The sequence below is a fragment of the Lagopus muta genome, chromosome 1, assembly GCF_023343835.1.
Source record: "Lagopus muta isolate bLagMut1 chromosome 1, bLagMut1 primary, whole genome shotgun sequence".
Taxonomy (NCBI): domain Eukaryota; kingdom Metazoa; phylum Chordata; class Aves; order Galliformes; family Phasianidae; genus Lagopus; species Lagopus muta.
This window is the reverse complement of record NC_064433.1, coordinates 180269903-180283544: the sequence shown is the minus strand read 5'-3', so window position 1 is coordinate 180283544 and position 13642 is coordinate 180269903. Positions and strand designations below refer to the sequence as shown.

Sequence of the window (13642 nt, the reverse complement as noted above, 5' to 3'; positions counted from 1 at the left end):
CTCAGAGAGTTTGGCCTTTACTTTGAAGGCAAAAGGAAAAAGGAAAAACTGTTACAAAACTTTTTTTGGTGCTTATTTCTGTTTCCAAGACAAAACAAATTTTAATAAAATAAATCAAGAAGTATTAAAATAATAACTAGAAAAATCTTCATACTTTTATGTTTTGAAAGACAAGACAAATTAAATTTATGCTAAATGAAAAAAACTTTTATAGATCTGAATTTTCTGGGCACTACCAGGAGATCAGATTGATACCAGTATCCAACATGATCAGCCTACATAAAACAGCAAATGGTATTTTATATGTTTGTGGTCATGTGCATTTATATGGGGTACACAGTCACATACGCTCTTAGAATCACATGAAATTTGGAGAGCAGAACGAAGTTGCTAATTATCTTCTATTAAAATTAAAACAGACCTTTAACTTCTTTTGGATATATGTCTTCAGAGCTGAGTCCAGCCTCCCTGTTTCAAAGACCCCTAAATGAGATCAAATCGATCTCAAAAGCGATACAGTTGCAGACAGGTGACACAGCACAGAATATGGGGTGCTGTGGTTGTCTGAAACTTTTGATGAGCTAATGTGGAATTAAGCAAGGTAATCCAGCTTTCAGTAGATGGATGCTCAGGGCTTTATCGTAGATGTCTTTGAAATGCTGAGCCAAAAACCAGAGATGGTCACCACCTTTGAAAAGCTGCAGCCTAAATCGGCTGTACAGCTGATATCCTGTACGTGCTTGCAATCATTCTGCTGCACCAAGGTCAGCAGGCGTAGCAGAGCCAACAACTTCACCACTTACACTCAGGATAGTGTGGCCACATGTCAAGTGCCAACCAGGAATGCCATTTGGCTTCTGTCAACTCCTGATTCACGCCCAGCAGTGATGTGGGAGAATGACACATGGTCTGGGCCAAAACTAAGCAGAGACCATGCTGACAATTTAGATGATTATCAGTAGTGGCTTTTTTTATTGTTATGGGTTTGCTATCTTATCATCTCTTTACTTCACCATTTGGTGGATTATTTGAACTAACAGAAGGAAACAAGAAACATAACCCAGAAATGTGTTCTTTGCTCAATTACAGACAAGGATGTTAAGCCATAGTAATGTTTGCTGGCAACATAATGAAAAACAGCGAGATGCTCACATCCTAAAAAAAACAGCTGCATGTACAGGTGTCTGCAGCAGATGCCTCCCTAAGCACAATGTGATAAAAGTGATTATTTCTTACTCAACAAAGAACAATCCCAAACAGGGTATTTAACGGAGGATGATAGTGCAGGTAATTAGGAGCCCCATGCCTTACACATAAAGTAATGTTTAAGAGAGTGAAGCTGAGAACCATCTGTACTTTACACATGGGTCTGTGTTTGTGTTTGCAATCAGTTGTGGGCAGTTTTCAACCTGATTCCTCAGATTTCTAAGCTGATATCCTACTCAGTAAGGTTTAAATGTCGTATTCCTGGTTTTAACTGATGGCACCTTGCCCTATAACTCAAAAAAAAAAAAAAAAAAAAAAAGGCAACAGAATGTCATATTTGAACAAAGGACATTTCTAAGAGGAGCAAAGGAATAACCTGCTTTTCCCATGAGAGATGTACTCTGTGGTTTTTCCTACCTTTGGACTTCCTATCATGGTAGCTCCTGCCTCGATAATGGTGGCCACTTTCTGTGTACAAATTCTCGAGATCTTCTTTCCACGAGTCTGGATTGAAGTGTTTAAGCAGATCTTCCACAGTGTCAAATGCAGCAATAGTCTGATCCAGGGCCTCTGCTGTGAGCGTAGGGTCGGTCACTGATGGAGAGGGATATGAGACCCCCTAAGAGTGACATACATCTCAGTGTACTTGGAAAAATTACACCACCATACAAAACAATTAACAACATTCCCATTTCATTCAGCTGCTTTGGGCCATCTTTTGAAGTTCTTAGCTGGGTCAGGCAGCATTATGACTGTGTTCTATTTTGCAAGGAGAAGAGACACCAAACTCTCACTGGAATCCAGGAGGAGACAGTACTGATGGACTGACAACTTAAACTTTCCTCAAAGAGGATGGTGGTTTGCACATGTGCCAAGAAATAAGGGAAATGCCTTTTGAAACGACTGGGATGGCCATGACCACAGCACAGAGATGCCTTACAGAGCTGGGTTGATGCCTTTGCCAGTCTGCCAGCTCTGTTGGTAAATCTGTAAGAGGCAGTTCAGAAACTGCAGCAGAAAAAGACAAAGACAACAACTCCTCTAGATTTTGTGTCCCCCTTCCGGCTCAGTTAAGACTTGAAAAGATGGCTTTTAATATTCCCAAGAATTATATGTTATGAAGTACTGATAAATTCTTCCACTCATATAAAAAAACATGCTTAAAAAAATGAAAACATGATATTTGGATCTCAGTAACGTAGCAATGCATATTAGGATTACCAACATTGTGTTATCCTCACAATAATATAATACCAAATAGAACATTATTTCTAAGCAGGAAGGGCCAAGTACCACTTTTTGAGCATACCTGGCTCCCAGTAAATTTGTAGCATAGTTTGACTTTACAGAAAGACTGCAATTACTTCATTTTTACAGGAATTAACTTTAAAATTTTTTCTTGTGTGATTTAGAAACACAGTATTCAGAACCCTGATGGCATGTTTTTCCTTGTCAAAACACACATAATATTTGTGTAAAATATGCAAAAGAAAAGCTAATAATGCACATTTGTTAATTTCTGGAGAACCACAATGAGAATAGTTGTTTTTCTCCAGTAAAATGCATCTTATAACACAAGAGTTTTCTTTGGATTTTTGTTTGATAAGTCAAATTATCAGGGCAAAGCACTGGAAAATGAAGAAACTTTGTTCTGAAAACTCAGCTCTGAAGCAGTGTAGTAGAAATATGATATTTAAAATAAATATTCCCCCCCCAATTTTTTTTTGCCTGATCTCTCAAGAAAATAGATATGTCAAACCATTAATCTTTGTGATTAACTTAACTCAGTTGAGTAGTAATGAAAGGCTCATCTCATCTCATATGTTACTCATACGTTTGCAGGACTGAATTCTTCAAGAGTTGCTAGAATAGTTTTTGAAATAATCATTTGTTTTGTCTTTGCCTGTTAGTTGTATCACAAAACGTATCATCCTTAATATTTTATTGCTTTTGATTTTTCAAAATATGGACAGTCTGAAATATTATGTACAAGAAAGAGAATAAATTGAAAGCATTACAATAGCATGGTCAAGAAAGCTAGGCTCTACCTTGCTGCTTATCATCAATAGCACAAGAAGTTTCAGAGGGCACATTTATGCCTGCAGTGCCTCTAGAATACAGTGCTAAGATGCAGTACAGGCTCTAAAAATTCATGCCCCCAAAAGGGAAGGTACACCTCAAAGCTTCTCTCCTGACTTCTAAGTGGCTTGAAACAGCCACCACCAAAGAGATGGGCGCCCTGGGAAATGAGAAGCTCCTGCCAGTGAAACACAGCACTGCTATCTAGGGTGCTGTCACTGACCATCGTGCAGTGTGCTAATGTAGCCTCTGAGGTTACAAAGGAAAAACACATCAAAATGCAGCTAGCTTATTGAGAAGAGTGCATGGCTTGTCTGTGATCACAGCCTGGCTACGAACTGGCAATCCCCACTCCCTTTCAGAAGAGACAGAGGTAGAAGGTGCAAGGATGCTGAAGAATTACCAGCACAAAAAGTGGTTTGCACCGGCAACCCAGTGGAGAACAGCAAGGAAATCCAAACATACCATCATCCCTGGTGCCATTTCATAACAGATCTGTGGATCAGCCTGTGAATTTGCAGAGCATTTCAAACTAACAGGCAGCAGGGATTCCCCATTTTCTTTTCACACAAAAACCCTTACTTGAAAGATTTGTGCAACCTAGTTTGCTTAAAGAAGAAAGCTTAACTTTTTTTCTCAGTGACAGCCAAATCGAGAGGAATTATTGCAACAGCTCAGATAACCTCCTGGCAGCTCTATCATGTGACAGGCCCAAAAGTAACTTCAAAGCTGCCAACCCAACTGCCTCTCTTTTGTCCTGCCAAGAACAAAACACAGCCTACAGAAGAGCTTGGCTCCTTGTAATCTGGCTTCTGAGATAGCATCCAAAGAGGACAAGAAGCAAGAAGCAATGAATAGCAAAGACTTTCCACATTATTTATTTCTTCTGTATTTCTGAAAACACATTTTTAGTTTCAGGGGATACAAAGGTATCTTTCCTGTCAGTGCTATTACTCGAAATTTCTACCGCATTTCCCCCATTCATTATGTTCTCTATTTGTATTGTGAAGCTGGCAGGCTTGTCAATGTGCATCCCAGTTATTTGTTGGTAATGACATTGCATCACAAATTAAGGAAATTAACTTAAAAAGGAGTGCATTTTGTTTACTTTTTTTTCCAGGTTAGCCATTCTACATTCATAGAATCATAGAATCATAGAATTTGCTAAGGACAAAAATACTGGTTTTAGCATTCTGAGGGAAAACATGAAATATGGTTGTGTGTCTGATACAACCTGAGATGAGAGCATTTGCTCAAATTCAAATTTTCATTCTAAGCAATGTAAATAACCCAGATTCTACAGTGGTCCTTTGTGTTACCTGTGGATTTCAGGAAAAAAAGAAACAACAAACATATCAGTCATGCTAACAGCCGAACAAAATGTCATCTTGTCAGCATCTGACAGGTCCAGGTTTGCCCTTCAGAACCCTCAGGACCACTACAGAACACCTGAATGTTACCCTCTTGAAGAATGTCCCAGCCCTTGGACTTTCTGCCTTGGTGGTATCTTTTGGAAAAATTGTTCAACCTCTTCACATTACTTGGAGGATAAAAAAGGTCTAGTGGGTGCAATGAACACCAAATGGAAGATGGTATGCTTGGTTGGATAGGGGATCATGTAGGAAAAACAATGAAACTGGAGAAAATGAAAAAACTTGGGTTCTGCCATCAGCATTTTAGCTCTAACGTTGGTATTTTACTTCTCTGCCTCTAACACCCTAACAACAAATATTTAGAAATGAGTAGATGCAGAAAATGAATTAAATTAAAAAAAAAAAATTCAATATGAAAAAACCAAAATACCTGGATTACTTTTTGACATATTGTACCACTTATGATGTAAAGAAGGATAATTAACATGGTGTTTAACATATATGTGATCTCATTTTCATAGTTACCTGATGAGGGAGCCCTCGCCTTACATTTTCTAACAGAATCATAGAATTGTTTGAGTCGGAAGGGACCCTTAAAGGTCACCTAGTCCAACACCCCTGCAATGAACCTACGGCTTGACCAAGTTGCTTAAAGTCTCATCCAGCCTGACCTCGAGTGCCTCCAGGGATGGGGCATCCACCAGCTCTTTGGGCAACAATGCCAGTGCCTTACCACCCTTATTGTAAAAATCTTCTTCCTTATACTCAATAAAAATCTTCCTTTTTTCAGTTTAAAACAATTTCCCCTTGTCCTATCACAACAAACCATACTAAAGAATCTGTCCCCTTGTATCCTCTAACTACCCTTTAGATACTGAAAGGCTACTGTCAGGTCTCCCTGGAGCATTCATTTCTCCAGGCTGATCAGCTCCAGGTCTCTCAGCCTGTCCTTACAGGGAAGTGTTCCATCCCTTGGATCATTTCTGTGGCCCTCCTCTGGATACATTCCAACAGCTCCATGTCTCTCCTGTACTGAGGACTTCACATATGCAGTACTCCAGGTGAGGTCTCATCAGCACAGAGAAAAGGGACAGGATCACCTCTTGCTTTTCTGGGCACACTTCTTCTGATGCAGCCCAGGATGTGTTTGGCATTTTGGGCTAAAAGGGCATATTGCTGGCTCACGTCCAACTTGCAATCCAGTACTCCCAAGTCCTTTTCAGCAGGGCTGTGATTTATTCTTCCACACCTCACTTTGTATTGATAGTGGGGGCTGCCATGACCTTGCACTTGGGTTTGCTGAACTTCTAGAGGTTCACCTGGGCCCACTGCTCAAGCCTGTCCAGATCTCTCTGGATGGCATCCTGTCCCTTGGGCATGTTGACTGCACCACACAACGTAGTGTCATCTGCAAACATGCTGAGGGTGCACTTGATCCCACTGTAGCTGTCACTGATGAAGATCTTTAACAAGAAGACCGCTGGTTCCAGCACTGTCCCTTGTGGGACAATACGTCACTCATCTCCATCTCATTGCTGAGCTGCTGACCACCACTCTCTGGGTATGATCTTGGAACCTCAGCCTACCAAATTTTTAAACAACATATTCTATCAGATAAATTCTTTATTTCAGTCCCATATTAGAACGAAAATTGAGCTTATATCCTTCAATAAGACAGTCTCTTAGTACCTTCCTCTTGGTACAGACAGATCTCTGACCTGCTAACATTACTACTGAAGACTTTCAACAGAATTAGTTCAAGGTTATCATAGCATTTGATTGCAAAGAGCAAGTGGTAGCTGCAAACTCAAGGGCAACTGCAGATGAGATTGGATTGACTTCTTTTAATTTTGGCACTACAGAATTTTCTCTCTGCTCGGTGTCTGGCTTAGACACTAATCTGTAGAATTTACTCTTTTATTTTCTGCTCCTCCACTGGCATCTCCTCTTTAACTTCTGAAACAAAGGTGCTGTCAATAAACTCTCTTCCATAAATGTTCCAAGCATGGATCTCAAATTCTGCTATGAGCACATGTGTAAGAGGACTGCTCATATGAAGAAGTCTAATGCTACATTGCTACTTCTAACAATATGGGCTGACAATTTAAATTTACTTGAGAAATGTGGGAGAGGACATGTTTTTAGCCAAAGACACAAATCAAGTGCAATGTAGAGAAAAATAACCATACGCTTCACTTTCCCTTCTGCTTCTCTTACTTTCCTTTTATTTCCCTTTCCTCTTCCTGAATCACATTTCATTGCTGGATATGGAGACTTTAGATACAGTGTTTTATGACTTATCTTAAAATCTTTAAAAAGCCTTATATGAAGAATGAAAAGCTAAATCCCTTTTTCTGTCAGTCTGTTTTTAGTCCACTATTTAGATCAAGAACATTTCATAAATGAAAACTATAAGGAGTTTGTATCTTTTATTTTCATCCTGTCAGTGTGAGTTTAAGAAATGTTTCCCAATGGCTGGTCACAACAGCTGATAGCATACTTTGAATCTTTTTTTCCTTAAAAATACACTGATTAAAAATCAGTAGTTTGATAATCACTTATTTCATCATCTGCCAAAGGTGAATACATTGTTCCTCTGCATAGGCATTATAATAGTGAATTGGATTCAAGCTTATCAATCCAAAATAGAAACAAACTACTTACTGAGACAGAGCTTGTGACTGATTCCCAGTTAGTTTCTGAGGCTGCATGCTGGAAATCATCCTAAAGGGAAAAAAAAAAAAAAAAAAAAAACCACAAGAAAAATCACATTAAGGCACTGTCCTAAATTAACTACAGAACATAAAGTCTCAGCATTCAACACGTCATCTCTTTGAATTCTATTCCATGAAAAAAGAATTGCCATATATAATTCCTAAACTTTTCCATGGCATAATGCTACTTTCATTCAGGTTTCTCCTTTCTCACTCTCTGTGAATAAGACCCTTGCAAGCTTGCTGAGGCAGGGCCAGGTATTATTATTATTTGTAATATGATACACATTTGTCTTCATAACAGGATCTAATCTGGCCAATACCATTACAAATACCTTCTAACTAGTATTAACCACTTCTGCATGTATACAATCAGAGTGCAGTGCTGCTTCCCAAACTGACCCATTATGGAAGGACTGTGGACAAACCTTGGGTACTTAGTTATGGTAAAAAGCAAAGTAAATTAATCCACTTGAAATGCAGTCCCAGTATGACTGTCCTGCTCTTGGTCTTTGTACTGAACAGGATTCGCTCGTCTATGCAAAGCTCTGAATGGCACTATGCCATTTAGACCAAGAAACATAGCCATTATACATTTACATTAGAGGGATCATATCACAACTCCTCTGGGCATTTATGATGAAGCCGAGCAAGGGAATAGGATTTATATCATCTAACTTTGAATAAAGCAAACATATAAGATAGCCTTCTTTCCATTTACAGTCAACTAAATCTAGCATTTTTAGGATGCAAATCATCTGATCTATTTTAGATACCTAATCTGGGATGACGTGAATTGGATTCTAAAAAATGCTTTTTCCTCTCCACTGTCCACAAGGGCAGCCTGAGGTAACTAGCTTACATACAGATGTCAGTATTGTGTGTAGACATTGATCTCTGGTCAGCTGAATCCCAATTCACTCATCTGACTAGTGATGAGCACTCATTACTTAAATGATTGGCATGAACAGACAGGTAAGGAAAGTGGACTGAAGTGACAGCGTACAAAGATTTTCTTTTCTAATAATGGAATTCATCAAGAATTTAAAGAAGATGGATCAATGTCTGATTTCATTTTACAGTGACTCAGTCTCTGCTATGCATTTAAGTTGACAATTTAGAAAGGAAAAATGGAAGACTGGCTATTCAGCTGGTCCAACCTAGACTCAACTCTGCATGGAACCATATATATATGCAAATATTTGTTATTTCTTATGAATTGAAAAGAGAAAAATTATCATATAATCTGTGAGTTCACAGTGCTCCTTTTCAACCCAGGTCATTCTATGATTCAATGATTCTATGATTCAATGATTCAATGATTCTGTGATTCATCAATTAATTGCCTTCTTTGCCAAGAAAGGACAGAGTTGCTTTTAGACACAAATTTCACGTATCTGGTACCAAACTGTTTTTTGTTTGCTATAAAAAGAAATTAAAATGCCCTAAAAGACATACAATTGTTTATTCAATATTGTTACTCTTACTCTTCCTTATACCATTCCTCTCTTTTGATGAGGCAGCAGAACTATAGTGATTTATTTAGTACTTAAGATTAGTAGAAGTTAAGTAACCCCATCTAACTATAGTGTCACCACATGATCACTGAAACTGCAGGGCTGTTAAAACATTAATAATTATAATGGTCATTTTTTTCTGTGAATACAAAAGCAAAAGATTATTGGAAAATTATTCCATGCAGGCATTTTATAATGAGTAAGTAGATCAACAAATGTTATGATCAGGTCATAAATAATTCAGGAGTGGTAGATTACCTTGTCCAAGTTTTCTATAAATCTGATTGCCCAGTTATTGACAAGCAATGCTCTGAAGTACATAGAAATGGATTTAAAAAGCTCGTGGATCCTCTGGTTGTAGTTGCCAGTTGCAAAACTTGGAAATCATTTCCTATCTGTCATTAACTTCCATTTATCATTTCCAGAAAAAAAGTGGCATTGAGTCCTAAAGCATTATTTCAAAACAGGAGCAATCTGCCTCATTGAATGCCTGGAGACAAGACTGCAGACAAGGAATAATTTTGTGTTTGAAGTGATGGCCCCCTTGTGCTATCTAATTGTAGACATCAAAGCTGTTTCTTTAGTCTATGATTCTTCGAGATGGCTGATGACATGGAGCCCCTCCAACACCCTGAGATAGGCAGGTGGTACACATGCCTCTTGGATCCCAAACCCGATGACTGCATATTTTGATTTTGTGATTATATTTCATCTGCATAAACTATTCACACTAGATGGCTTTGTTCCACCATCACTTATGGCAGCTGCAGTCATTTTTGGCTTCTTAGAGCTTTCAACTTCTGCAGTTTGAAACTTATTATTATCTACGTGTTCTGCTTGCAGTTATTTCAAATAATGATATCAGTGTGGTTCTCATCATTGCAAAACTCTCTCTTTCTTTTCTCACCTAAAAAACCTGAAGACACATCTATTTTCACTGCTATCTATTCAGTTCATACTACCTTGCTTATGTGAATTTGCATATGATCACTTGGCTTTGTTCTCTTCATGACTTAAAATGTCATTAAAACCTTCAGTTAAAACATTAAAAAAGTACATCTTTTTAAACTAAATGCTGAAAAAACAGAGCGGCAATAATTTGGCTACAGCACCCTGACAACACTTTTGTTCACATGTGCACCATGGTAATACAAAACTATATGAGACTTCACCAAAGCATTGCAATTACTGTTCTACAAGCAGCAAAACTACAGGGCTTTTATTTATCTTCTTATAGAAGTTACTTTTACTGCAGAAAACTGCCTTTCGTACCTCAACTTCCAAAACTACACCTCAGGAAGCCAAACCCTGAATGTGTCCTCAGAGTTATACATGTATGGATATTGACATATTGTCCATGGATCCGTTTCAGACAAAGATAAGCTACTCTCTTCCTCACAGACTGACTCTGTTTGCTCTCTGTATTTGAGCACTGATCTCAGTAAGTGAGATTGTGACACAGGCAATATTTTGCTTCTCTACAGGCTTTCACAAGTGGAGATTGTGAGGCCTAATTCAAGGATCAAGGATACACGAGACTGCAGACAGATACCACTGGCTGCTCAGGAGCTGTGAGGCTCAAGCCATGGGGTTTGCAGGGTCATTGGGAAGAGGAGACATGAGGAAGATGCCAGGGTTGAGGCTGGGCCTGTTGGAAGCCTGCCAGCCTGCAAAGCATGTTGTCCACGACTCCCTTTGCTGTACCATGAATCCAACAATGTGAGTCTTCAGAGCCATGCTGAATTGCCATCCGGTCCTCACGTTACAAACAAGAAGCGCTTTCTGGTATTTCGGCAGTCCTTGATTTTTTACACGCTTTATCACTGTAATCCTGTGTCATGCTGGTGCTGGAGGTCTTTCCAGGTGTGGAGCCTGGGACAGCCCACAACCACAACAGCACAGGCACAGCACTGGCAGCTCTCCCTCCAGATGAAGGAAGCAGCCCCGTATCTCTGCAAACTCATCGCTTGTCACAATCTGCAGGCCCTGGGGCTAACTAGATTTAGTGAAAGTTTGTTTCTTTATGGAAATTAAGGAGCTAAGGAAACTAGGGAATGATGAGTGTAACAAAGGAAAAAATAGCAGAGAAGCTGAAAGTGCTGCTACAGCTTTACGCACAGTTCATTCGTAGTATTTAGATGTCAGCTTCAAACCACTTAACAGAGAAGCTGCTTCTAGAGGTTTGTTGAGTAATAGTGTTAAGGGATATGCTCAGCCACGAAGCAGGTTCTGCAAAGCCAAATGAGAGCAAAAGGGAGCGTGTTCAAAGAGTTCCAGAGCAGAAACAGAAAGAAATCAGGATTTTTCACTAAAGCATAAAACTGAATGGCTGGGATAGTGGCAGCCCTGTAAGAAAAAATAGGGTAAATTAAGAAGAGATGAAATTATCCAAACATTGAAATTAATAAGAGAAAAATTGATGGCAGCTATTTTAAAACAATACTCAAAATGCATTTATTGCACAGCATTATCAGAGCTGTGAGCAGACAGGTAGCCGATATGCAGATAAGCTTGCAATATATAACTAATATATAGTTATATCAAACTATTCTAACTGCAATAAGGTCTTTCTTTTTTTCTGTTTTTGGCCCCTACAACAAGCATTAATGCCATTGTTTTCTCTGAACACTGAAATTTACTGTTATTAGATTTTATATAGAAAGCAACAGATGTTTCTAGCAAATAAAACACAAACTCAGTATATACTGTGTACCAGCAGCACTGTTAGGACAAGTAATAGGCAAAATAAAAGTCATAGTTCCATTAAAGATAATGCTGTTACAAATACTCAGGTTTTTACACCTCCACTGATTCATAATAATTTCCCATGCAGTGTTTCAGTATAGTCCAATTTCTATTCTTAAAGATAAATCAAAAGATAAAGATGTACACTTTGAAATACCGCTACTGTGTTTTCAATCCATCACATTATGAGGTTTTAACTTTCCTATCAGAATGACATTTATTACTACTTTTCCTAAAGATGCTAAAGGATACCTCTTTTCTGGCAGGAAACCACTCACTGGGGATGGATAGGCTACATTTTTCTTATCTACAGTGATGGCCAAATCACCACTCCATAATATTCTGGTGTCTGGGTTTCAAAATAAAAGATGTTGAATTTGGAAAGAGTAAAACAATGATTATTTGTAATATAGAAATCATGCTGTACAAAAGAACATAGTGGAGGATAGTGCCTTGCAAGTTTAGAGATCACCTAACCTGGTCTCTCCAGATAACAACATGTAGTTAGCTCCAAGAGGCCATTACCAGTGATAACATGGTCTTTTCTTTAGCAATGCAAAACTTTAACAAAATCAGGAAGCTGTAATCAGAGCTGTAACTCAAAGGGCTGAAGGTCCCCTACAAGGACAGGATGAGAGCTGGGGGTCCTCAGCCTGGAGAAAGCTGTAAGAACACTTTATAGTGGCCTTCCAGTACTTGAAGGGGGCCTACAGAAAAGCTAGGGAGGAACTTTTTATAAGGGCATGTAGTAATAGGGTGAGGGCAAACAGCTTTAAACTGGAAGAGGTTAGATTTAGGCAATATCAAAAAGAAATTCTTTACTGTGAGGGTGGTGAGACACTGGAACAGGTTTCCCAGAGAGTTTGTGGGTGCTCCCTCCATGGAGGCATTCAAGGCCAGCCTGGATGGGGCTGTGAGCAGCCTGGTCTAGAGGGAGATGTCCCTGCCTATAGCAGAGAGTTGGAACTACATGATCTCAAAGGTTCCTTCCAACCCAAACTATTCGATGACTCTGATTCTAATCTAAAGCCAGTCATATTCAAATTGGAAGTACAATCACGTTACCTCTGATGGAAACTATTACTGGAATAGATAAGAAATGAATTTTAACCTTACAGAATTTTCCTTTCTATTTCTTGGTGCAGTCCTATAAGGCATGCCATCCACAACACCACTGCTCCAAGGTCAGTAACAAAAGGTCAGACAGCCTCCACCAAGTGTCTGATCCCAAGCATGATACTATGATCCCTGTCCTTTAAAAGAAAGAATAAATTAGTTTCTGAAGTCTAATTGCCACTACATATCAGTGGTACAACCTTATCAGTTATGACTAGTTAACATTAGTGCAAAATGATATATAAAATCACCCTTGATTTGCTCTGACACATTTATTGCTTATAACTGAGCACGAAGCATAAGATGCTTAAAATTTGGAAGTGTGAGTCTGTAATAATGATTTAGGTTAACTGCAGTTTGATACATCTAAAGTAAAAGTAAGACTGAAACAGAAAAATACATTTAAAGATATTTGATCAATACTTCTTTTCATCCTTCATCTAGTTTTGGAATTTAACATTGCTGGTTGTATAGCATGACAGTGGCCAAGACCCTGACATTTAAATGATCCTTGTAAAAGGTCAGACAGTACTCGTTGAAATGAGACAATAAATGTGCCTTTGAAAAATCGGATGTCACCCAGCATTAAGCTGCCCATGAGCACCCCATCTGATGCATATACCCTCGAGGGAGTGCATGGGACTTTGCTGCGCAAAGCACGCATTAGCTTTGATTTCTCTTTCACCACAAACTCCTATCCTTAGATGTCTGCGTACATAGGATTATGTTTGTTAGTAGCAAATCCAGTGCATGCTGCACTTAAGCAAAATATAAACTAACCCAAATTCACTGCAAGTATCTGCAGTTCCCCCGTCATCATTTTTATCAGAATAGTAAATTTTACCAGTGCATTTAGATACTAGGGTGCACGGCTTGACACAATTTTCCACAT

General features: G+C 38.8%; 1 protein-coding gene across 3 annotated transcripts in view; it reads right to left on the bottom strand.

The window, feature by feature from the left end:
• Window positions 1-13642, bottom strand: part of PDGFD (platelet derived growth factor D) — a 138365-nt gene that overhangs the window by 25778 nt on the left and 98945 nt on the right. For all 3 annotated transcript variants that reach the window (XM_048936173.1, XM_048936182.1, XM_048936191.1), the window contains 2 exons: window positions 7323-7382; window positions 1624-1825 (listed from right to left, as the gene is read on the bottom strand). In XM_048936173.1, the coding sequence (XP_048792130.1) occupies window positions 1624-1825; window positions 7323-7382 (262 nt within the window). The remainder of the gene's footprint in view (window positions 1-1623; window positions 1826-7322; window positions 7383-13642) is intronic.